Genomic DNA, 26,413 nt, shown 5'->3' with positions numbered 1-26,413 from the left:
ATGTATGAATATAAATAAAAAAAAAAAAGAAAGAAAAAAAACCATTTTAGATATATAAGGATTTTAAAGAAACTTGTGAAGAAGATAGAAGAGGACGAAAGAGGACATCCTGTTTTCAAAAGAAAGGATAAAAAAACGTTTAAGGAGTTTCAAGCGAGGAACGACACGAGCTTTAGACAATTAGTCCATAATTAACTCGGAGACAGACAGTTGGGGCTACGCTTGAAGCATAAAACGCTATCAACCCTTCGGGTACAACAACCAAGGTTTATGGGAGTATGCATAGAAGCAAAAATAACCAGACACCAGATCACCCCTTTTACAAATGCAGACGCACGTTCTATTCGAATCTTTGTCTCTATCTACTGAAATGAATTATTTTAATCGTCTTTTTATTATCATTCACATCATTGGATAACTTAGAAACATTAATGCTTGTAAATACATTCGTCGTATTTTTATCTTTCTCTCGTTCGATGTTGTTAACAGATAGAAAGGACATTTTCAATCCCAGAGAGACACGTGTTTCAGCACGAGTTTACGATCAGAACAATTTATTAGCTCGTCTAATAGCTTGGTAAATCTTGTATATGTATGTGTCTAAGCATCAATCTTCGATCTTTTATTTCAAGTTTAAATCAAATTATTATATCTCATTGAGACGATGTTCACTTTATTTAACATGTATTTACATATATATATATATATATATATATATATATATATATATATATATATGTATGTATGTATTACCACTTATCAGATTTTTGTCGTTTTTATTAAAGCAATCTGAATAAGTGTAAACACGTTTCAAGATAGTACTCTCAATATTGAAATATTTTTAATCAGGTACGACATGAGTCAGGTGTTAAATTCAAATTGATTGTAAAATTATGAACGCGTGTCGTGTTCGGGACGATGAATTTCGAAAGTGAGTATGAAATTATTTGCCGTCGTAGCAATTAAATTTGGAGTATCGAACGAAGAAGTTATTTCTTTTCTTTTTTTTACTTCTTTTTTTTTTTTTCCTCTAACAACAGTTTCGTAGCAATTAATAATGAATATAAATTTTTGAGGATATTTATCTCACTTGTTTTTCCTCTTAGAGGATCACGTTGATTCTTAAAAGAAAGAAGTGTATCCAAGATTCTGATTCATCGTAGAAATTCCAAGAAGCTTACACACACGATTATCTGCTCACTATGTCTCCTCAGGTGCGTTCGATCTTTGTTCGAACATTTATTTTCTTTTATTTTTCTCTTTTTTTCTTTTTTTTTTTCCTCTTAAAGAATCGAAAGAACAAAGGTCGGAACGTATGATACTTTTGTCTCGTGCGCGGCTAATGAAAGGGAAAAAATTCATGTGACTGATGATGAAGAAAGCACAAGAAGAGTCCGTCTGTCAAAACGAAGTCTGTGCCTTGTCAAGGGACGTCTTTAAGGTGAACATGGAACCGAAAAGGGTAAAGAAAAAAGGGCTGTACTTTAAAATACGACCAGAGAAGATTATTTTTAGATCTATATATCTATGTTATATGCGTTCTTTTCTTTTTTTTTTTTTTCTTTTTTTTTTTCGATCGAGACTATTAACGAATAAATTCTTTTTTCTTTTTTTTTTTTATGTGAATTCAAATCTTTTTTTATATATATATATTTTTTTATATATAGATAGTATATATGTAAAATATATACTATCTAAATATGCGTGTTCTTAATTCTAACGTAATTAACTAATTTTCTAATTTTTATATCGATCTTTTTTTTTTTTTTTTTGAAAGGAACGAAGGAAAGAACTTTTTTTTTTCTTTAGGTAATCGTCATCATTGGAAGTGTTCGTAGAAATTATAACAATTTTTTTATTACCATATAATTACGAACTGGAAATTTATCGCGAATGATGACTGAATCACCAGGTCCATTCATACGTAAACTCGTTTGGTAAGTCATTACATTAAATCCGCGCCGTTATATTAACATTCCCTTGACGCAACTTTTACAGACTTTATAAGCAAATTCTTCTCGTATAAACGTAATATTTATTATTGCATCCATGGAATTAATCGAATTAAATATTCGATTCAAGGCACATACAAGAATATTTTGTACATTTTTATCATATTTTTATTGTGTTATATTATTGTAGAGTAGATATATTTTATAATGGAAGAGAGAAAGAGAGAGAGGGAGAGGGAAGAACTGTTAGAACACACGTCAGTGTCATAGAAACGATCTTTCTTCGTTCACTTTTAATAGGCGAAGGAGAGGACGAGGTATTACGGAAAAGAATTCGAAGAAGATTCCTTTCGTGTTCTTCTAGTGATCTGGTATATCGAGCGTAAAATATAAAAAAGAGAGAGAGGGAGAGAGAAAAAGAGTCGAAAAGTGAAAGAAGATGAGATGTAATGGGAAACCAAGACAACACCATATGTCGTTCGAAGGCACACTTTCAAGGGAACCCATAAAATCTAGCCGAGCTAGACGAACGTATTTTCAAACGTTTTAAGGCTTTATTCTTACGTTCATTGGCCTGTTAATAATCGAAAAATATATTTTTTTTTTTTTTTTTTTTTTTTTTTTTTTTTCCTATTATATATACATATACGTCATGACAAAAATGAACATTTTAAAATCTCGTGGCATCGAGTTTTGTTTAGACGAACCTGTCATTCTACTAAAAATAGTCTCGCTATCGGGCTCCGACCTTATCATTATCACTTCTGCCACGTTTGTAAGCTTCTTTAAAATGTCACCGGGTATATATATATATATATATGCACATTATATATAATATATATATATGTGTGTGACTATGCGTCTGTGTGTACGGGTTCCTGTCAAAGCAAGGTAAACGACACCTTTCAACGGAAATCATTATGGTTGGCCTTGTTACTGTTAATTAAATGATTAGCAATCGCCTACGTTTACGTCTATGAATTTACTTAGAAATTCTCTTTTTTCTTTTTTCTTCTTTTTTTTTTTTCTTTCTTTTTATTCTTCTCATTCTTCTCCTATGTCAGTTTTAAAAAATAATTTTATTACCTATAGTTTAGTCGTATTTCGTTTAATCGAGTCACTTGATTCAAATTTCCATGCGAATTCAATTCCGAACTTTGCGAAATTAAAAACCTGGTGTCATTCGAATCATCTTTTCGTAAAGATAAACGAGTAAGCATTTTATATTATTATTATTATTTTTTTTTCCTTCCTTTCTTTTTAATCTTCTCGTTTGACTATGGTTAGACTTGTTTCTATCTATGTTGTTTCGAGCTCATTGAAAAAAGTTGGAGAAATAGTCTCTTAGAATCCGGAAATGTCGTGGGATTATAGAAACCATGGATGTCGTTTTATAATTAGAGCGGATGAAAAAGAAAAATCAGTGGGACTTAGTTTAACTCTTCTAATGTTTCCTCTCTCTCTCTCTCTCTCTCTCTCTCTCTCTCTCTCTCTCTCTCTTTCATGTTTATTTTTTTCTTCTATTTCTTCTTTCTTTCTTCCTTTTTTTTCATTTCTTTCATAGTTATGCAACCGCAATTTTCTACTTTTTTCTTTTCTTTCTTCCCTTCTTTTTGCTTATTTTTCTTTTCACTATTTTAATCGAGAATAATTATAAATGACGGCCTTGTATCATATATCGAGATTGTTTTGCAATACGCCACGATCTATGTCATTTCCGTGCATTCTATTCTTCGATGAAGGAATATTTACGATACGAGATATGGCGTTCACGTTATCATTTAATATTGTAATTTAATTTATGATAGATTATTTTTATTATCGGAGATAGTATCGCGATATCACGTATCAGTATATGAGGGGAAAAATAATATATATATATATATATATATATATATATATATATATACATATGTAGATTTTTTTTTTTGTTTTTTTTTTTTTTTTTGTAAAATCTTTTTATACTTGTTGTCTTTTTTCGTTTGTTTAAAACATTGACTCGTTGATTTCTAAATGAATAATTATTTTATCGTAATCAAATCAATATATATGTACATATATATCTTCGTTTGTATTTCGAAATTTGGATTGATTCAAGACAGAAAGATAGATAGGGAGAAAGAGACTTTAAGATTATTTCTCTTCGAGATCACCATCAGTTGGTTAAGCGATAAATCAAACGATAAATCTTCGCACCCCTTTTAAACGTTGTCTTTCTATCTCACGTATGGCTTCCGAACGAACGTAAATCAAAGACACTTGTCAAGACGATTTCCGTCTTTTCCATTTTATTCGATGGCTTTATAAAATGTCAAAAATAACGAACGTTTATCGTAAAGACACGTTTGTCGCCTACGAAAATATATTTTCATTCGGTACGTGTGTGTTTCGATGATGGGAATCGATCGTTCACGTACGAACAACGAACACGAATAACGATTGTAACGAGGAGGAAAGAAAGACGTGGATCAAATAACCAAGACGATCGTCAGGATCTTATGGTGTTCTTACGGTGTTTCTCTCTCTTTCTCTCTCTTTCTCTCAGGATAATATATATGTGTATATGTATATGTAGGTGTGGGTATGGTGATCGAAGTGTATTCATCTTTATGCACGTCGAATGGCGCCATCAAGTATATATATATTGTTGCGTTTCAACCCCCTTAGTTTCCTTTTAGCATAATAAATTTCTTTAGTTCTTTTTTTTTTCTCTTTCTCTTTTATAATCTAAGTACACTTTCTTCGTATCTACTCGTTATTCTTAGACGTTAGATTTGCGTGTTACATGATTATTTTACATATTCCTTTTAATTGTTGCAAAAGACGTGTATTGTTGATTAATTAAGGAGAAGAAAGATAGGATATCTCGTAAAAGAGATTAATGAGTATTTTGTCTAATATATTTGAAAAGACGAATATATTGTCTCCTCGTTAGCTGGCACGGTTCGTCTTATTTTTTTTTTTATTTTTTCTTTTTTTTTTCTTTTCTTTTTTGTCACCGTCCACTCTTTGCACTCAAGCACACGTACGTTTCTTCTCGTTTTTCTCTCTCTCTCTCTCTCTCCCTCTCTCTCTCTCTTTTTTCTTATTTTTCTTCTTCATCTTTTCGTTCAGCTTCCGGTTAAGAAAAAGCTAAAAGAAAGAGAGAGAGAGAGAGAGAGAGAGAGTGAGAGAGTCTACATACAAAAAGTTTCTCTTCTGGCATGGTTCAGACCCTACACCTTGTCTTGAGCAACCCGTCTCCTCCGCCCCCTTCATTCTCGTTCTGAACGAAGCCTCTGGAATAATCGCTCGACATGGCGTTGCTAATATAAGACGAAGAATACGATCCTGAAGCCTTGATAGCGCCAGCGGTTCCTTGCATTCCAACGTTTATTTTCCAAGAAGCAAATTGGATTTATGTTATCTGTGCTCATATTAAGCATCTGAGATTTAACACTAACATTCGAATCTCCCTGAATCGTTTTGATTTTCTTTTTTGTTTTATCTTCTTATTTTCTTTTTTTCTTTTTTTCTTTTTTTCTTTTTTTCTTTTTTACATTTAAATTTAAATTTAAAATTAATTTTTCCAATCAAATTCGATCAATTTCAAATATGCAGAGTTAGTTGGAGTCTAGTGTATTAATTTTGAGTATTATTTTTATTGACATAGTCAAGTATTATTTTTATCCATATTATTGCATAGGTCTTAGTAGTGCTCCTTTTCTTAAAAAGAAAAAAAAAAAAAATAGAATAAAAAAGTTTTCATATTCTTTGTTCAGCCATGCATTAGGTTCTCAACACTCAGTAATGGAAAGATAGGATTACTATGCGTAACAAACGCTCTTTTTCGTGCGTTAACGACGTTCGTTCGCGGTTTCAAATGTCTTTTAGAATGACGTAGGAAGATAAACGGGTTACCGCTGAGAAGGTACAAACTCGAGTTTCTCTCTCTCTCTCTCTCTCTCTCTCCCTCTCTCTTTCTCTTTCTGTCTCGTTATATACATAGTGGATCGTTTCAAAGGGTTGCTGCCATCGTTATCTCTCTTGCAGCTACTTCTATCTTTGACGACTGTCATCGGTACTCTGCTTCGTCGGCAACGAAACGAAGTATCATATAACATTTGTCTTTATTTAGTTCAAGTATCGTATCTAACACTTGAATCTCCTTTAGTAGATAATATTAATGATAATAATGATAATACGTGATATCGTCGTTCTTTTATTATGTTATAAAAGTTCTAAGAAATGTTCGTAAGACGAGATCGATATTGTCGTCTTTATTCTCTCTCTTAAAAGAGAGAGGGAAAGAGAGAAAATATAACTGAAAGAGAGTGAATTTTTTCGTTTTATTTTTTGAAAAGTTAATAAATTTTATATATATATATATATATACCACCGACATTTTTATACTTTCCTATTGGAATTTTTCTATGATCTAGTATCTAGCTGAGAGTTTATTGCGAAATTAGATAATAAGAGGATATGAAGTAAACGAAGCCGATGAAAAGAGAATGGGGGGAAAAAAATCATAGAAAGTGAAAATGAAAATGGAAAAAAAAAAAAAAACAAGGATTTTCTGACATTCCGAAGAGTCCACTCTTCTTTTTATTATTGATAATAGCTATTTTCTTGTCTCGAGATTCAGAAAGTAATCTTTCATCGCCACCATCTATATATATTATCATCATCGTCATCATCATCATCGTCGTCGTCGTCGTCTTCGTCGATGAGAACCGAAACACATTCGAAATGGATTTCTGCTTCTTCTTCCGTTCTTACTTTCTCGACACTTTCCCGAACACTTGGAACAATGGAGCCACGAAAGCCTGGGAAGTCTAATTGTTGCTGAACGAAACGAACGAAGACACAATTCGCACGCTCGCTTGGAAATTTTCTGCGACTGGTCGAAACGGTACGTGTATACACGTGTATATCTGCCTACACCTATCTACCTACCTACCTACCTACCTACCTACCTATCTACCTACCTAACAAACTACCAATACCATATACGTGTATATGATAGGTATATTTAACGAGAGAACTTTGCACGGTTTTCAAAGGCGACGAAGAGTTCGCGGGGGGTCGTGTGAGCAGCCCTCCCGTCCTCCTCCTTTTCTTTTTTTTTTTTTTTTGTTCTCCTCTTTCTAAATCGTCACACGACCCGGTTTACATAACTTCCAGGACGATCTCTATATAGAGTTCTCTCTTACCCAATCCCTCGCTTTCATCTCATCCCTATTATTTCTTCTTGCTTGAGAAAAGGAAAAAAATTATTCTTTCAGATCCTTATATGGTTCTTTCTTTTTTTTTTCTCTCTCCCTCTTTCTCTAATAAACTCTAGATATATCTTTTAAATTGATAGCTAATTTATTTATTCTTTTTTTTTTTTTCCTAATTATTAGTAATCATTGATAATAAATTTCATTCTGATCTGATAAGAGTCTAACAATATTTTAGATCGATAAAAAGTTTCTAAACTTTAAGAAATATTCGTGATATTAAAAACATTCTGCGGCAATGTTAATTCAAATCGGTAGTAGGATATATTTCTAAATAAACTACAACAACGAGAGATTCCTGATTCGTCTAAGGAGTAAAACTTGTCTTCCTCGATCATGAACATGATTTGGAATAGAAAAGAAAAAGAATTAGATGAGAAACGGATCCATTTACGATGGAATGCAAACGAGCGCGAGCTATTAAATAATAGAAGAAAATGGAGTATACAATGCTGATCTCTTGGAATGAGTGGAGGCGGTTGTATCAGCATAGAAATGGCAACGTGTGCATGTATGTATTATATGTTGCAATTGTAATTGCACTGCCAGTCAACGTTGCTCTCTCGTTTCTTATTCGTTGACTAATATGAAGAAGGTTGTGTTTTCCGGTTTCATGGACGCATCTATAATTCTTAACTCCATCTTATTTTACTTTATCTTATTTATTCATTTGTTTATTTATTTTATTTATTTATTTACTTGAATATTTATTTAGATATTTTTCATTTAGAAAGTTCGTCTCCTCTTTTTAAGTTATGAAATTAATTCTTTTTCCTTTTCTTTCGTTTGGTTGTTTAGAATAAAACTAATGATATGAATTAGAATAAAAATTAATATAGCAGTGTCGACGTAAGCGGATAACGATTTTATTATTTCACAAATAGAGTCGAAATACCGTTGCTGCAACGGTAGATCTAGAATGAGGAGCACGTTTAATACCGACCTACTGTATTTGTCAACGTGTTGCATCGTCATAGTCCATCATATTAAGAAGCCAAGCAAATGTCAAAGTATTATCGGAAATGTATAGATACTTGTTTTTTATTTTTATTTATTTATCCATTTTTTTTTCTTTTTTTGAAGTTACAAACGATCCAATGACTTACTTCATGTGAAGCAATTGTTGAACAATGTCAAGTAATATATATATAAATTTTCGAAAGTTTTGGATAAATAAGAAGAAGAAAAGTGGATCGATCGATCGATTTAGTTAAAGATCCGTTCATAGATAGATCTTTCTTTGATGAGAGGACCACACAGGAGATATAATGTTCTTGGTTTCATTGAACGAAGTGGTCCAGTCGTCGCATGTTAGCAGTCATCAAAGTGGTTGACAATTGACACCGCTTTCCGGTCCTCCTTTCGCAAGTACAAAGAGGAAAAGGAAGGGACCGAGAAAAGGAGGAGGCAGCACGTGCCCACATGTTCACGTATCGCGTGCCCTCCTCTACGTGTTTCTTGTATGGTCTTCTTCTTCTTCTCCTTCTTCTTCTTCTTCTCCTCTTTTTCTTCCTCCTCCTCTTCCTCCTCCTTCTTCTTCTCTTCATCCCTCGCAATATGTTCTTCCTTTTTCGATAGGGAATATAATACGATACTTCTCCTCCTTTTATTGGAAAAAGCTTCCTTCCTGACGAGAAATCCTCCTCTTGTGTTCATCTTTGCATTAGTTAAGGTCTTTTTCTTCAAGGACACACATGGCTTCTTGGCACGAGTCTTTCGAAAGCGAAAACTTTTTTACTTTAACGCGTTTCTTCTCTCTGTCTCTCTCTTTTCTTTCAATAGTTACGTACCCACTAGACTCGACACGACACGACACGACACGACTATTAGTTACGCATGTTAAATTGATGACTTTCTTTCTAAATCTTTCCTTTTCTTTTCTTTTATTTTTTTTTTCTTTTTTTTTTTTTTTTTACCTCGTACTAGTTCGTCCTGTCGATTTTAATATCGTCAATTTTTTTGTCTAACTAAAATATTTAATTATCGTCAATTTTTAATATAATTGTTGTGAGTCAGTGTCAGATGTTGTAAAAGATTTTCTCATCGATTTTAATTCGATGAGATAAACGAAGTAAATAAATGTAAATTATCTATCTAAATTAGCTTAACATCAATCATATGCATGATAAGCACTCGTCAAATTGTATTAGGTGTTTCTGTAGAAAAAGATTATTATCGTTATTAGTAACATTGATTAATATATAATGACGATCTTGGAGATATGTCTTCTTTGTTTTCTTTTTATTTTTTCCATTCGATTTTCTTATGATGACGATTAGATATGTTTCTATTATCGAACGAAATTATCTACGATACGATAGTGAATTAGTAGAGGTCGGTGACAGAACATAGCAGGTCCGTATAATTGGTCCTTCCTCTGCTGCTGATTGTTTTAAACGAGAACAACTCGAGCAACTTTAAGTCCCCTGTTACCACCAACACGCGCGCGCGATTATTAGCGGCACACAGAGCGACCGTGCGTGGAACGCTCGCATCCGGTTTCTCCGCTATAACAATGCGTACGATGCCGACATTTTGCTTCCATCCCGTCGATTATATACATACAATTCTAATCTCTCGTAGGAACGATACCGCTTCGTGTTTTTTCTTTTTCTTTTTTTTTTTTTTTTTTTTTTTTTGCTCACTAGAGAAAAAGAGAGAGAAGGAACTTTCGTGAAAGAAAATCGATTAGAATTTTCATCGTAAAATTTTTCTAATACTTGTAGAGATTTCAAGTATTTAATAGTTAGGGTTAAAGATCGAAAGGATTGAATTTCGTTTGTTGTGTCTGAATGATAGAGTAAAACATTTTTGTTTTATTTATTTTTGTGTCTAGACAAGATACGTGATTTCACGTGATGCCTATTTACAGCTGTCGTACAAGCCGTAACTTACGGACCCACTTGAAACGTTCAGAGCTTGTAAGCTTCTGGACATCTTGTATTTATATCTGTGTATATGTGTATATATATATATATATACATACATGCATATGTGACACGCGTGCCGAGAGTTCTATTAAGGCCTCTCGTCGGAATACGAGATCTTTTCGTGAGTACGAGACAAGGAAATGTTATAGTAATCGTAGGTTATGGTTTTACGCGAATCATTTGATTTAATTTCTTTCATAGATCATGGAGGAAGAAGTTTTTGGAAATTTTATTGAAGATTTTTTTTTTCTTTTTTTTTTTTTTACTTAAAAGTCGTACGAAGATTCTCTCGAATTTTTTTTTAATGCACTAGAATACAATGTGTGTACAAGTTTCACGATTTTTCTGATTGTTATTTTCTTTTCTTTCTCTTTTGATCTTGTACCTAGTGAAATAAATTTGAGGAAGTCACGAAAGAAGATTAAATCCAAGATGGTCACTATATACATGCAAGATTACACGTACTTCATCGTCCTCTTCTTTTTTTTCACGTTTCTTTATCTTGTTTTTTGTTTTTTTTTGTTTTTTTTTTTGTTTTTTCTTTTTTTGTCGACTTCTTTTTATGGTTTCGTCGGGGCACGTCACGGCAGGGCGAGCGCAAAATCGCCCTTGTTCTCGGTCGACGGCATCCGAGAATCGTCGGAGGACGCACACCTGACTGCGGACGTCGTAAGCGAGGCCGATAAGGTCTCGGCAAGGGCAGTTTATCTCAGTATGTAATAAAGGGGAAGGGTACTATATACTAACGCAGTGCTTGCATGAATAATTCAAAAGAAGACAACGAAGGTAGCCAACCGAAACGAAAACAATTGGTTGCATAAAATATTAAAGTTTAAATTCTTCTTTTTTGTTTGATTCTTTTCCGGTTAAATTAATTTAATTAATTATTTAGTTAATTAATTAATTAATTAATTAATTAAAGAACATTGTATTGAAAGTGAATCTTTTTTCCATCGACTATTCCTACGGGATATTATTCCTTACGGGATATTATAGGTGAAAAATAAAATGGACGTCATCTTGGTTCGCCGCTGTTATGTCTCATTTAACCCGTCCTCTTAACTTCACTTGACCAAGTGTCAATAAGTCGCGAGGCTACAACGAGACCAAAAAATTCATCCTCCACGGAGAGAAAAGCTCGACCGAGTTTCTTCTTCGTCATCTTATTCGGTGATCGAGGTAATTTCATTTTTTAACGTCTTAATCGACTATAACGAAACGTAGTGATATTAAGCTCGCGCAAGATTTTTGACGAAAACCAATTCCCTTTCTTCGCTTTACGTAAGTATTTGTGTATACCAACGAGAGTATTTCCTTGAAGGCACATGATTCACCTCGTTCGTCAGTTCCTTTCGAATTATCCTTTTAATCATCTCTTTTAAACGACTCACGATAGACAAAGAAAGGTCATTATTCCTTCTTTGCGAATGACGTGTGCGGGATAGGAAATTTTTTGTCGTAAGAAACAATAGAGATGAAAATTGATTTTACGCAATATTCTTAGATGCTCGGATCGTAGGAAAAAAAAAATCTTCATTATCATCATCATCATCGTCAGCAGCAGCAATAGCATCAGCATCAACAACATCAGCATCAGCATCAGCATCAGCATCAGCATCAGCATCAGCATCAGTATCGAACGACGTTATCGGTTTATTAGGCAAGATTCTATTATTATACTCGTAGGAGTTGATGCTTGTCCTACGCAGGTGCAGTAATGCACCTGCACTTTCGATCGTAAATACTAATGCCTATGTATAGTCTGTCGAACCCTTCTTTCTCTTTAGAAGAGTTAACCCTATTTTTAGGTTTAAGATTTTCCCTCGTCGAATTTACCATCATAGCAATAATAAGTTTCTCCATAAGAGTTCATTGCACCGGAAGTTTCCTGGTAGGAGGGAACGTTAACTCTTTCATCGGAACACTCGAATTTGAAACTCTGAACAAGAATCGTTTATCTTGTATGATCATTCATCGTTCAGTTTGTTCCCATTTCTGAAGTACCAGAGTAGATTTGTTCTCTCTATCTGTATATCTATATATCTCTTTTTCTTCCTATCTTTTTCTCTCTTTCTCTCTAGATATCTCTCCTTCTTTCTCTTTCTCACACGAAGATCGGTTGAGAGAGAAAGTTGTATGATCGAGACACCCGTTAGATTGCAGTCCGAAAGAGATACGCCTTGGTGCTGGCGCCGTGCCTATCATTACGTTGTTTAACTCATAATACATCGTAACACGTACGCTACCGAGTCTTCTCGTGTATTACGAGCGTTTACGCGTTTCAACGGGCCATGCATACTTACATACACACATTTGTATATATATATATATATTGTATATATATATATATATTTATATATGTAGTAAAGAAAGAGGGAGAGGGAGAGAGAGAGAGAATTATGTAGTGGGTGAGAGAAGCGTGAACACCGACATGGTACACTGACCGTTCTCACACGATATCACGACGTATACTATGTATGTACATATGTCTAATACTTTAACGAAGATCGTAGACATAATGAATATAATCACTGTCTATCTGTCTTCTTCTATGCATTTACTTTTTTTCTTATTTCATTACTTACGAACTGTTTCTGTATAGATTCGTATATTTACAATATGAAATCTCTGTGTAGATTATATATATATATATATATATATATATATATATATGAAACCATTCATATTCACATTCATATTCATAATCTACGCACGTCTTCGTATATATTCATATATATAATGAAATTATTCATTTGGCAGTATTGAAAAAAATGATTGTATGAATATCAAATGCGTAATTGTATGAATACGTTGAACACGAGGATTAGTTATTGGATGATTGCTATTCAATTCGATGAAGTTCAATTAAAATATTCTTTTCAGATTTCATTCGTAACATTTAGTTAGATTTTTAAAAGATATACTTTCCAATAATAATATTAATTATTTTTAGTGATCAATATGTTAATGATTTTCTTTTCTTTGTTTTTTCTTCTTTTCTTTTTCTTTTTTCCTTTCGTTTTATTTCTTTTCTCGAATCATATATTTATTTATAAATTTTTTGCTTTTGAAGAAGATATCTGAGAAAAAGAAAACATCGAAAGAAAAGTTTCGACGATCAGGATATGTCTATCGTTTATCCACACGAATCCCTTCCGGTCAACCCACTTTAGGACGAAATGCGATTGCATCGAAGCGAATGAACAGCAGCCATCATGTATTTGGTACAGAGGACACAGATCGAACTTCCGGCTGTCTCGAACCCTTCGTTCTTTCTCTATCTTCCATCCGGTCAGCCTTTGAACGGGCAGCAAAGAGCAGAGACACCACAATATTCTATGGATCAACGGGTCATACCCTATTAAGTTCGATCTCGTTACACGCGTACGTAATAGTAGGTACGACCCTTTACACTTCCTCGTCAGATTTAGAATGGGTGGGGGGTCTCTCTGACCTTGAGAGTCTCCAACAGGAAACAGATACGATTGATATCGTGTTCATGAATTTTCATTGGTCGCGCAACGATCATTCTAAAATAATCTTTCGTCATTGTAGTATTTCGTGATGAATATGGTATCACGTAAAATCTATGAAAATGTGTGGGTGAGGTTTACGCGTATGACATTATTTCGTTATATAATTTATAATATTTGCCTTTTAGCCCTATAAGAGTAAACTTGGTTATCAAACAACGGACATATACTTGAACGCTGAGTTCATTGATATCGAGAAGAGATAGAATGGGACGCGGCGAGGAAACGATGTAGAAAGAGAGAGAAAGAGAGAGAGTGAGAAGAGGGGAGGGGAGGTGGAGTCATCGTAAAAGAAAGAGTCAATGGGACCACTGTATGCCAGATGGTCGGAGCAGCCCTCTAGATATTATACCGTCGGACCTTCCAGCATTTACTTACTATTTCTTAATGACAAGAAAAGATTCGTTTCACTAGTGTATCATAACTATTCGATGGAAATAGGTATAGAACAAGATCTCGAATGGATAAGAAGATAAATTAAAAGGATATATCGTTCACTTTCATTTTTTTTCGTCGAATTTCTATTCAAAAATCGTCTAGGCTATTTTGTTAGACTTTTTCTGGATGTGGAATTTTAAAGGGTCTCTTAACGGTACATATGGGTTTTCTTGCTTCTTCTTAGAATAAAAAAAAAAAAAAAAAAAAAAACCGGAGAACATCTCTCGTAGTAGCAGGTAACGTTGAGAATCGAAAGCAGAATAGAAAACGTTGGGTGATGTTAAGAAAGAGTAAGAGAGAGAGAGAGAGAGAGAGAGAGAGAGAGAGACCAAGGAAGAAACGAGATGATTAATTCCTGCGGTCGAATGAGTAACGCGAGACTCTCTAGGATCCTTCTTAAAGACAGAAAGTTTTTATCTCGTTGTGGCTAACTTGTCTTGAGGTACCTACACGTTAACTCGCGAATAGGTTACACACTATTACTATTACTATTACTATTATTATTATTATTATTATTATTATTATTATTATTATTATTATTAGTAGTAGTAGTAGTAGTAGTAGTAGTAGTAGTAATAGTAGTATTATTATTATTGTTATTATTATTATTATTTCTGATACGTGAGCGGGTAAATGAGCCAGGAAATTTTCTTTTCTAGGTTTCCGTATCGTCGTCATACTTTAACGTGATGATTCATGGTTGAAAGAGTACCACCATTGTGTATTGTTAAAGTTGAATTCTGATCGAGATGATCGAAGGAGGAGAACTACTACTGACTCGATCGTGAATGAAGGGATTGCTTTGATCAATTCCTTGACAATTATTTGATTCCATCGAACTCGTAGACCGGATCGCTCGAGAATCGATGTCTTTGTACTCTCTTCTGGGATCGGAAGTGGCATCACCAAGGAAACGTGGCGTCTAACTTTATTCTCTTTTTTTCTTCTCGTATTTGACCGCACGAGAGGGAGTCGGGAGGAATGGGAGGGACGGACAAGGAGGGACAGGGAGGGCTAGGGAGGTTTGGCCCTCGAGCATTGTACAGTCAGGATCTCTCAAGGTATCATTATTCGAACCCCATCCAACAAACGGAGAGAAAGAGAGAGAGCGAGAGAGAGAGAGAGAGAGAGAGAGAGAGGGAGGGAGCGGGAGAGAGAGAGAGAGAGCCTCGAGCTCCGTAAAGCCATACGCCAAGAATGTTAAGTGTCGCAATCGTTCATTGTTCGGCGTTGCACGAAGGAGAAGCTCGACCATCTGCAGAGAACCGGGAACTCGCCGCAATTCTTCTCTCCCTAACCCTTTTTTTTATATTTTTGTTTTGTTTTGTTTTGTTGTACTTTTTCTCTTTCTTTTTTTGTTTTCCTTTTTTTTTTCTTTTTATTTTTTTCCCCTTTTTTTTCTTTTTTTTTTCCCTTTGGTCTTGCGCCAGATGTTCGATTCAGTATGGAACAGAAGCTTCGATAGGAAGAAGAAGAAGAATAGGTCATTTGTAAATTTAGTACAAAAGGGAAAATAATGAATTTTAGATATTAATTTCTAAAGTCCATTCGATATTTCACTTTTGACTTTTGTTGGAAAGATGAGGGTCCATTATTGTTTGATTTAATCGATTGATTCGTTTCTTATTTTATTTATTTATTTATTTATTTATATATTTTTCTTTTTTTTTCGTACAAATTTGTTCGAGGATACTTGCAGAATGTTTACGAGCATTTTAATATTCGTGCTGTAGGATGTTCAAAGGAAAAGATTCTTAGAATGCAATTACTTATTGATTTTTAATATCGATTAGGTTCCTTGGTTTACTTGGTCTTTGTTACTATAAAAAACAAAAGAAAAAAGAGAAGAAAAATTCAATTGTTTGTTTGTTTGTTTGTTTGTTTTTTTTTTAAGGGTACTTGCACGAAACGTTTCCAGCTTCTGGATATGTTTATTCTCAAGGACGTTAAATGTGCGAGATTCTTAGAATGCAATTTGTCGTCTTACTCAGTGACACCATTGCCATCTCTACCGCGAACTTTCGCGGTGACATAAGCCGATTTGGCGCCTGACTATTAAACGTCACGATGTGTCCTACGTACTTATGTACGTGTATATATATATATATATATATATACACATTGCGAATGCATTAGCACGTGCTCGCAATGTGAACATCGTAATCTCATACAGAGAGCCGATGGATCGAGGAAAGCATCATCTAAATATAATCATTACTTCTAAGAATCTCTCGTACTTATCTTGAATGAGAATTCATAAATTCCAATGATAAAAACGAGAAGGAACGGACGTATATGAATTTTTTTCAAGTAAAAGGAAAAAAGAAAGAATAGAAAAGAACAGAAAGGAAAAAGAAAAAGAAAACAGAAAAGAAATAAAGCGACAAGGATTTGAATTTGGTTCATTCGAGATAGATCAAGGATAAATGGAGATAAAGAAAGAAAATTTATTGATTCATCCGGGATCAACCGGTTAGTGTGAATTCCCCGTACCAATACTCTTTCAATAGCACTTTCCCGTATTGCAACGGACGGGGACCACGTGCTGGTCTTATGCTTTCACCTCGTGTTACACACGACCAATCCCCCAACGACATTCATGCTTGAGGAATTCAAGTAATCTCTACGAATCGACCTGAAGTTTGATCGATCGGTCGAATTTCCGATTAATTTTTAATTGATTGACTTTTAAAAGTACCTACATGATTATTACGAAACTTGTTGTTGTACGCGATTAGAAATCGACGATTATATGGCATTACACATAGATGGCATTTGAATCTATTCAACGCGTTTAAACTGATGCATTTAAACTTCTCCTAAATTAAAATCCAAGATGCATTCAAGAGCCAATCATTCGACTTAGCCTCGAGCACAATTTCAAGCTCGATGATGAATTAAACGCACGTCATTAAGCCCGATCTCTCGCGAAGTTCATCCGAGCAAAACCTCCGACTATTATATCTCTTTGAATGTACTTGGAAGGTAAACGAGAGGAATCGTCGAGCGTTACGTAATAAACGATTACGCGGCCGTTAGTTAAGCAACGAATTCCGGTTTGCAGTTACTTCTCAAATCAAGGATGTAACATCGTTTTATTCTTCTTGTTGGCCTGCGTGCATGTGTGTGTAAGTGAGTGTATGGTATCGACCATTTCAATCGGTTGGAATTATCACCAACTGACCTTGGCCAAGAAATGTTCCTCGTGGCAGAATGTTACGAGACAAGGTTGAAGTTGCAATCTTTCGATCTATCGATCAAACGAAATTTTCAATGGAAATTATCTGAACGTTATTTAAACGTCCATTGGAGTTTAAGAAGTTGATTGAATTTCTTTTTCTTTTTTCTTCTTTTTTTTTTTTTTTTTTTTTTTTTTTTTTTTTTTCTTTTTTCTTTTATTAATACCTTCGAATAAATTGCGAAAGATTTTAGATTGAAAATAAGAGAAATAGAAGTGCTGGAATTTCAATCAAGTATCCATGAATGGCGCAAAGATCGAGAGAAGAGAAAAGATAACAGAGAGAGAAAGAGGAGGAGAGACTTCTACTATCGCCATTAGTTTTCTTATTTATCGTATCGACAATAACGCGTACGTCGCGACGTACGTTATTATCGTCGCAAGCAATAAACTCGTTATTATCAATGTTTCAACTATTCACAGGGGCTCTTGAATTAATGAAAGATCGAACTTAAAGAGTTAATTCTTTTTTTTTTTTTTTTTTTTTCATGTTACGTCACATACATCTCATTGCGGATCATTCTTGTCATGCCTCTGGATACGGATTCGTTTATCATCAACGTACGACTTTAGTTTGGGTGGATGAAATCTTTTTTTTTTTTCTTCTTCTTTCTCTTTCTTTTCTTTTTTCTCTCTTTTTTCGTTGTTCTTTTTCTATTCTTTTTCTTTTTTCTTTTCTTAAATTGACTCGACGACCGAACTCCTTTCTTGTTTTTTTTTTTTTAGTTCGAACGAGGGCTCTTCTCTCTAGGTTTCGTGGAAAAACGGGTAAACGGCATAGATAAGGGAGAACAGAGATAACGGCGAGACAGTGAGGATGCAGATAAACCGGGAAGAAGACCACTTTACGATTTTATTTATTTCAAATGGCGTTGCGACCGAACGGGGTTCTTTATCGCGACGGAAGCCAAAGCTCCAAGCTAATTCTTAGTACTAATTGGACGTAACGAGACGACATCGTAGAAAGGTTCGTGACGATTGAATCGAATCCAATCGAATCAAATCGAATCGAATCGAATCGAATCGAGTTGTATCGGATTGGATCGATCGATCGATCGATCGATCGATCGATGGATCTCATGATTTATCAGATCAATTTCTTTTCGATCTTTCAAAATCGAGAACGATCTGGATTATTTCTTCTTTTTCTCTTGTTTTTTTTTTCTCGTTCCTTTTTTCTTATTCTTTTTTTCTCTTTTTCTCGAATATATTTATTCGATGGAAAAAGATCTCTTAGGATGTTTTAGATCTCTTTCTCGTTCTCTTTCTCTCTTCTTTTTGTAACGTGAAAATGTGTTTACTTAAGCTCTTTCACTCTTTTAAGAATCACAAGCTGAGAGTTCATTTTTGTGAGAGAGATCGAATGAAAGAACGAAAGAAGGAGACTTGGAGTCTCGCTTCGGTCGACTTATAATAAACCTATAATTATCCATGAAAGAACGTTGTAAGGGTCGTTTAGTATTCTTTAAATAGATTATCATAAGATGCTTACATATCCAATTGGCCGATAGCGTTATTAATTTTTCATTAATTAATAATTATAATCGTATAATTGTTGTGTACCCTTATATAAGATATATTTGTTCGGTTATAAATATTTCATTTGAAATTCTTTAAACAGATTAAGTTAATTGTCGTTAATTAATATTATCGTCAATGAATATTATTAATCGAATATTATCAAATTTCATAATCGATATCGACTTAACAAAAGTATTGCAATTTAATATTCCACACGATGAGGGAAGTATCCTTGGTTCTGGGCAAGGACCTCCGGATGAGTTGTATCCTGATTACGGGCCATTGTGATCCACGCTACAAGAACCTTTCATGTTGGAAAAAAGAGAGAGAGAAAGCCTTGACGAGATCGCTCGTATAGTAGTAGCCATGATGCGGGCTAGATACCACAACACGTGATAATTAACATGGTCGACGATTTATCATGTCCACCCTCTACATTTCGCTTCCTGGTATATGAATGAAGAAATAGAAAAAAATAAAAGTAAAAAAAGAAAAAAAACGAAAGAAAAACCAGCCAAAATGCATAGGAAGAGGGAGATACCTATGGTCAAACTCATTAAAAGAATTTCACTTGCTTATATTCCCGAGATTATAGCAGTGCAATCTTGTTTTTAATTATTTATAGTTGTTTGTAATCATTCTTATGGGGGATTGCATGAAATATGTAATTAGGCATTGTCTGTTTTATTTTTATTTCTTTTTGTTTTCTTTCCCTTTCACTTTTCTCTCTCTCTCTCTCTCTCTCTCTCTCTTTTTTATTTTTCTTTTCTTTTCTTTTTTTTTTTCTTTCAAGATCCTTCGTGTCCTTGGGAATCGACCTTCACACGGAGTCATCGATGCGAAGATTTTTGTAAGAACATTATTTATTGTTAGATACGATTTTGAAATGGTGGGGGCGTGGGGTGGTGGGAGGGGGAAAGTGTTGAGCATTTCATGGAAACTTTGAAAAATAGCCAATTTCAAATGGGAAACGGAGAGTGGATTTGTGCAATAGAGTCGCGAGTTAAAACTCGCAGTCGAAGAAAAGCGGAAACACGGGCTACCGCGCCGGATGTCGTTGTGCGAGAGAGGGCAAGAGGGGAACAGTGTATGCTGTTGGGCTACCAACTCTGGGGCTCAGGGATCAACAGCGGAACGAAACTTGCCGCACGCTTTCGTACCTGTCCTGGAATTATTAGTATGAGCAGACTTTTACATGAGATTGGATTACCTACCTCGAGATCTTGTGGTTTTTATAGGTTTTTTCTTTTCTCTTTTTTTTCTTTTTTTTTCTTTTTTTTTTTGTTTTGTTTTGTTTAAGATCGAGGGACAAAGGGCTAAACGAATATCCCAAAGAAATATTTGTATTAATTGATGCATCAATTATTTTTAATATTTTTCTTTTATTATTATTATTATTATTATTATTATTATTATTATTATTATTATTATTATCATTATCATTATTAATATGAACCGTTTCACAGCTATAACGGTTCATTGTGAAGAAAGAGAAAAAGGTTACTGGACTACATGCATTTTATATGATACGTCTCAGCAATTAATCTAATCGTTGAAGATCGAGAAGAAGAAAAAGAGGATGGAGATGAAAATAATAAAAATGCGAGAATGGACAAAACCATTGGATTATAAGTTGGTTCGTCTTCTCTATCTTCTTATATTCCATTCGTTCAAAGGCTGTAACTAATCGAGAAAGATCTTTCATGATCGCAGACACCTCTCTCTCTTTCTCGATGCACATGACGTTGCATTTATTGTCAGTGTTTATGATGGAACTTTGCGATCGGCATGACGAGACATTTTATTTTCGAGAAGGAAATTCGACAAAACAGGAACAGTTAGGTACGATCGCCATGACCCTATATATATATCACGTAGAGTCGATTTATTATAGCGTATAGAGTGTAGTTTTGGATTTATTTCTTTTGGAAAAAGGAAAAAAGAAAAAAGAGGGAGAAAAGAAAATGCGCAAGAAGGAAAAAGTAGAAGAATAAAAAAAAAAAAAAATGTCTAAACAGCTTTCTCCTTGCATTTCCGGATAAAATCGTTGATTTCTATTTTGAATTTTTCTTAGCGAAACGAGATTCGAAAGGGACTCCTACGTCAAGTTTTACCACAGTAATAGTGGCCCAAGAGAGAGAAAGAGAAAGAGATAGAATAAGAGCGATTAAGTGGATCCGCAAGGGTAAACGCAGCTCGTATAGTTTTTCACTTCTCATTGTGAGTTAGCCGCAATGTGCGACGCTCGGTATGCGGGGTTCTCACAGAGAATTCTTCGTTCAAGAGAGAGAGAGAGAGAGAGAGAGAGACACAAAAAAGATGGAAGGTTTACTACGAGCTTGGGACGCTTGCTTTAAAACGAGGGAACTCGCTTTTAACACTTATATTCTCTTACCGACAGAAGGATCTCTTTTTATTTTTTTGTTTCTGTTTTTCAATTTTTTTTTGTCTTTTTCTCGTATTTTTGTTGTTTTTCTTTTCATACTTAGAGATCTTTTTTCGAGTACCCCATTCAGCTAACTTTACAATGTGAGATCTACTCATATAGATATTGACTTTGGAAAGTTTTGCGCGCAGTTCATTTCACACGTTTAATGACGAATTAAAATTTTTTGCACACGTTTCATAGATTGAAAAAACGTAAGCTTTTTTATTATTATTATTATTATTATTATTATTATTATTATTAGCGAATATATTTGAACCGTTTGAATGAAACGTCAGAAGAAGAAGAAGAAGAAGAAGAAGAAAAAGCTTCGAAAGCGCATGAATTTTTTTTTGCGAGAGAATAAAAAAAAGAAGCAAAAGAAAAAAGAGAATTTAGATAGTAAAGGTCATCACAAACGAAGTTAATAGCGAGTCTATCTAACGGAAGAAACGGTGCGTTTGCTCCGACCTTTGCGCAGTCGCGTGTGAAACGGGTCAGAGTGTAGCTTGTCTGAACAGAGTAAAAATTCTTTGTATTTACGCGTGATTATTAAAAGAAAAGAGTAGAGAGAGAGAGAGAGAGAGAGAGAGATGATTGCACGCGTAGAGAAGAGCAACAGAATAATGACTGGAGGAGTAGAGTCATATAATCCGACAATTATAATGATAATTATTAAGCCAAGAATACAGTGTTGCTACAGTCGAGTGCTAAAAATTACTCGGGACGGATATCCCTTAGATTCTTAGAAAGTATATATTTAATTTAATATAATAAATCATTGAAATGATGATTTCTTGGTGGTCTATTAGCTAAGCGACTGGATGAAAAATCTTATTTCCGTAAGCGTTAGAAAGAGAGAGAAAGTAATTCCATGTGTGTGTCTCGACAAGCAGATGTAAAAGAAAAATAAGCAGCAGTGGGTCCTTCTTAAACATCTTGCGTTAGGATGAAGGCCCTCAAGAGACTCATGTTTCTCTCTTCTCGCAAAAAGGGACGCGAAACCGCACGTCTTCTACTTGCAACGAATGGAAGAGAGAGGGAAAGAAAGAAGAAGATGAAGAAACATTTCGAAGATCGTCGTGAGAAGTTGTGGCTTTTCATTTGGAAGATTTCAGAGATGCATAAGTGTGTGTTTGTGTGTATATGCGTGCGCGAATGTAAGTTGTTGTTGTTGTTGTTGTTGTTAATACCTACCCTCCCTCTCTCTCTCTCTGTCTCTCTTTCTCTCTCTCTCTCTCTCTCTCTATTAAACACGATAATGATAAAGAGTTGATAAACAAGTCGTTATCTTAGTGTTGTCTTTCGTTGAAGCTAAATTCATTGCTACTGAATTATTAGTTATATAGACGAGAATGATGTGAATTAAAAAGGCTAATCTTCTCAGTACATACATACATATAATATCATCATTATCATCATTATTGTACAAGGACGCACGTGGTCGTCCACAGCTGTTAATAAAAGTATCATGAAAAATATTAAAACGTTTTACTCACGTCACGCTTGATATTATCATTTCGTTCTCGTTGTTCGTTTAATTAAGTCACTTTTTTTTTTCTTTCTTTTTTCTTCGTTTTACAGTGAGAAATAGAGTAGCTTCCCACAGTTTTTTAAATGTTACAAAGTTTTTAGGTTCAACGTATGATATACTTTAATTGTCATAAGTTTAGATCGTAAATTCATGATATTTGTTGGTGTATCTCTTCTCACCTGTTGTGGTGCTGTATCAGCCGGAGAAAAACTCGAGAGAGCGGTCAAGGGTGCTAAAGATGCACAGGACGATGCTCTCGACGGTGGTGGCGTGTGACCAGGGGTTGGACTTCCGCTTCCGCAACTACTTGCACCCCCGCTCGAAGATAGACTCACGCTGTCTGCTCGCCCTCTCCATGGCGACACCGACACGTGTTTCAACATCTTTCTTTTATACACGATTTTACCTGAAATTTAATTTCCATTCTCATATCACGAATTTTATCATTACTATACGAATATGTTATTTTGTTTGTTCGTTAATATTTAAGATTTTGATGTATCGTTGGTTTTCATGTGTACAGTGAAAGCAGTAAGAATTGTGGACGGGTTAATAGCAAAAGACTATGATTCTTTCTTGAATTGAAATAATCGTTTTATCCTAGATACGTCGGAAACAATTAGGAGACAGGAAGTTGGGAATAGAAATTAGAAAAAGAGAAAGAGAGAGAGAGAGAGAGAGAGAGAGAGAGAGAGAGAGAGAGAGAGAGAGACATTGTCAATTTTGTATTTTTGCGTGAACAGGAACTAGTGAATTACAATTGACGAGGATCTTAAAATGACTCGTAACTTTGCTTAAAAATTCAATCCATCGAATTTGCAGCCACTCAAAGTTGTTGTACAGAAGAAATTGAGTTAGGATATACGGTAATTACCGGAGGAATGTCGTGATTGCGAGTGAAAAGAAAAAGGTGTCGAGGGGAATGACTTTGAACGTGTTTGTATGTGTGTGTGTTGTATACATATATATATGTATAATTTGAAGTCCAAGTGAAATCAGAGTGTTGTCTGGTACCTCCGGATGTTCATGCGTGTCAAGAAAATTAAAAAAGAAATGTTAGAAGAAGTTCGAATAAAAAAACTGTTTAATAACACACGAGAATCTTATTAATTGCTTATTCTTTTCCTACATAAATATTTTGCTTCTAATGCAAACGAAAGTTTTGAATGAAATCGAAAATGCTAAAAGAATTCCGACTGACAAAACTAGTATTCTTATCTTTAATCAAAAAGAGAGAGAGAGAGAGAGAGAGATAGAAAGAGAAAGAGAGAAAGAGAGATAAAGGATGTTCCGATAAATTATATCAAAACTTTATAAAGAGGTTGTAGAGTATTTATACTCACTTTTACAAATATATATCGTCGTGTTTAAACGAACGGAGGGACAAGAAATAAATTAGAAATTCTTCCCTTTCAACAATGAAGAATCATTTTAAATTAATCATCGAGCCAAGTTCACAATCCAATCGAATTAGAATTAACGAAGCAATCGAATGATAAGAACACAAACAAGCACTGAGACGATAATCATATCACGTGTCACAAAATTCACGAATTCCTTCAAGCGTTACCTCTTTTTTTTCTATTTCCTTTTTAACACGTAGAAATGAAAACGATTGTTAGACCGAACATATTTTTTTTCGAAATAAAAAATGAAAGAGGAATGATAGAGCAAGAGCGAGATATATGTATATATATATACATATATGTGTGTATATATATATATATAAAGCGACACAGAAAGCGAGTTAGAGAAAGAGAGAGAGAGAGAGAGAGCGAGAGAGAGAGAGAGAGCGAGAGAGAGAGAGAAAGATACAGAAAAAGAAAGATGGAGATGAACGAACGCGGAGCGCATTCGAAGTGCACGCGACGAGCGCTGCGCCAGTACTAACTATCCGCGCGAACGAGTAAAGTAGTAGCGCTGCACGTTCTATAGTATAGTAGTAGTCGACCAAGCGGGAACTCAAAAGCCAAGCGAAGGAAAGAGAACGACCTTCCTGTATGGCGATATACTAGCTTCAGAGAAAACTCGACAGAGAGAGAGAGAGAGAGAGAGAGAGAGAGAGAGAGAGAGAGAAGGAGAGAAAGACAGAGATAGAAATAGAGATGGAGATGGATAGATACGTATGACTATGGATATGGTTCGTAGGTATGAGTATGGATGGATGTGTGTGTGTGTGTGTGTTTTAGCGTCGGTGGTGCGGGGGCGTAGTTTTGCCGCTTTCGTTGAACAGGAACATGGACGTCGTATGTCCACGCAAACGTTCTCCTTCGTTCGCCGACCCTTTGCTTTCTTTTACGAGACACACTTGGACCCAGGACGATGGCTTGTTACGGTAGAGCAAACCTACTCAAGGTTCACCTTAAGTATAGGCCCTTTTCTTAGATTTCTTCTTTTTCTTTTTCTTTTTCTCTTTATTTTTCTTTCTTCCTCTTTTTCGTTTTCTTTTTCTTTCTTGGATTTGTTGATTTTTCTCTTCTGTTGCTATCTCTCTTTCTCTATCTCTCTCTCTCTCTCTCTCTCTCTCTCTCTCTCTCTCTCTTATTTTTCTTATCGTGCTCTTTGCTACGCACGCTTTTTATCAATAATTTTTTCATATACTTATTAAAATTATATAATTATTTTTATTATATCGTGCGTAGGTGCGTGCGTCGAAAGATTTAATGTCCATTTTTTTTTATTTGAACATGATCATTGATAAAATTATTTAATCGTAATTATTTTTCTTTTTCTTTCCTTTTCTTTTTGAAAGAAAAAATGAATACTACAACGAATGAAGTAATTTCGTTAGAAAATTAGTAACAGTTTAAGAAATAATTAGGAATGTACACGTGAGAAGCTAGATCGCGAGAGATACGAAACGGGAAACTGTGAGTGAGTTAACTTTCCTAAGAGGATAAATTAGGCTAAGTCGATTACAGCAACGATCGATCGGATATGTACTTACCCTGTCGAATATATAAGGTACATGCGTACGTAATGTAAAAAAAGGAACGTCGCAAACATGACGTGCACAGGCACAGACACACTCATAAAGTGATCGTTAAGAACGTGCACGTCCGGTAATTTTATTTTCTATTAGTTATTCCATTCACATAATCCAATGAAAAGAAGGCTCGAAAACGAGAGAAGACTTTAAGGAGACATTATTTTGACATTGTTTTAGTGTCTCTCGTCTTCGGATGTCAATGCATCTTTTCCTTTTTCATCGTGGGTTCAAGGACGATGAAATATTTTGTATAAATGCATACGACGAAGGGTCGAATCAAAGGTGATTCGAAAAGTCAAAGTTTTTCAGACTACATTTTTTTTTTCTATTTTTTTTTTTTCTTCAGATTGTTCAGAACTCTAAGCCTTTGGCCTCAGCCCACCCTATATGTATATACATATGTATAAGACGATCATTGAAATTATTTATGTAGATATATGCTGGAACAAAGGATGCTTATCGTAGTAATGGTTTTTTTTTACTCCTACGTGATGATCATTCGACCAAAACAAAACAAAAAAAAAAGTAAGATCGAAGCAATACGATCGAATCGAAAATATTTTTTATGATTTTTGATGTACGACATTAT

General features: G+C 34.6%; 1 protein-coding gene and 1 long non-coding RNA gene across 4 annotated transcripts in view; one reads left to right on the top strand and one right to left on the bottom strand.

Annotated features, from left to right (window-relative positions):
- The window catches only part of LOC124956380 (probable serine/threonine-protein kinase tsuA), a 42,026-nt gene extending 17,306 nt beyond the window's left edge, over positions 1–24,720 (bottom strand). Inside the window, exons 1-2 of one of the 2 annotated variants that reach the window (XM_047512126.1) lie at positions 24,179–24,720; positions 23,015–23,241 (exon numbers count right to left, since the gene is read on the bottom strand). In XM_047512126.1, coding sequence (XP_047368082.1) covers positions 23,015–23,218 — 204 coding nt within the window. In that variant the 5' untranslated portion in view covers positions 23,219–23,241; positions 24,179–24,720. The remainder of the gene's footprint in view (positions 1–23,014; positions 23,242–24,178) is intronic. The other variant, XM_047512128.1, reaches the window with a different exon arrangement.
- Positions 708–25,309, top strand: LOC124956387. 2 transcript variants are annotated; one of them, XR_007103234.1, is made up of 8 exons: positions 708–1,214; positions 1,290–1,462; positions 1,778–1,937; positions 13,220–14,559; positions 14,777–16,589; positions 18,082–18,322; positions 19,670–19,726; positions 20,343–25,309. It is a non-coding gene; the product is annotated as an uncharacterized LOC124956387 (long non-coding RNA). The 2 variants fall into 2 exon arrangements; XR_007103235.1 differs by lacking the exon at positions 19,670–19,726.
- The last annotated feature ends 1,104 nt before the right edge of the window (positions 25,310–26,413 follow it).

This window comes from Vespa velutina, chromosome 21, assembly GCF_912470025.1.
Source record: "Vespa velutina chromosome 21, iVesVel2.1, whole genome shotgun sequence".
In the NCBI taxonomy this organism is placed as follows: Eukaryota; Metazoa; Arthropoda; class Insecta; order Hymenoptera; family Vespidae; genus Vespa; species Vespa velutina.
The sequence above is the reverse complement of the archived record's forward strand: the minus strand, read 5'-3'. Positions and strand labels throughout refer to the sequence as shown.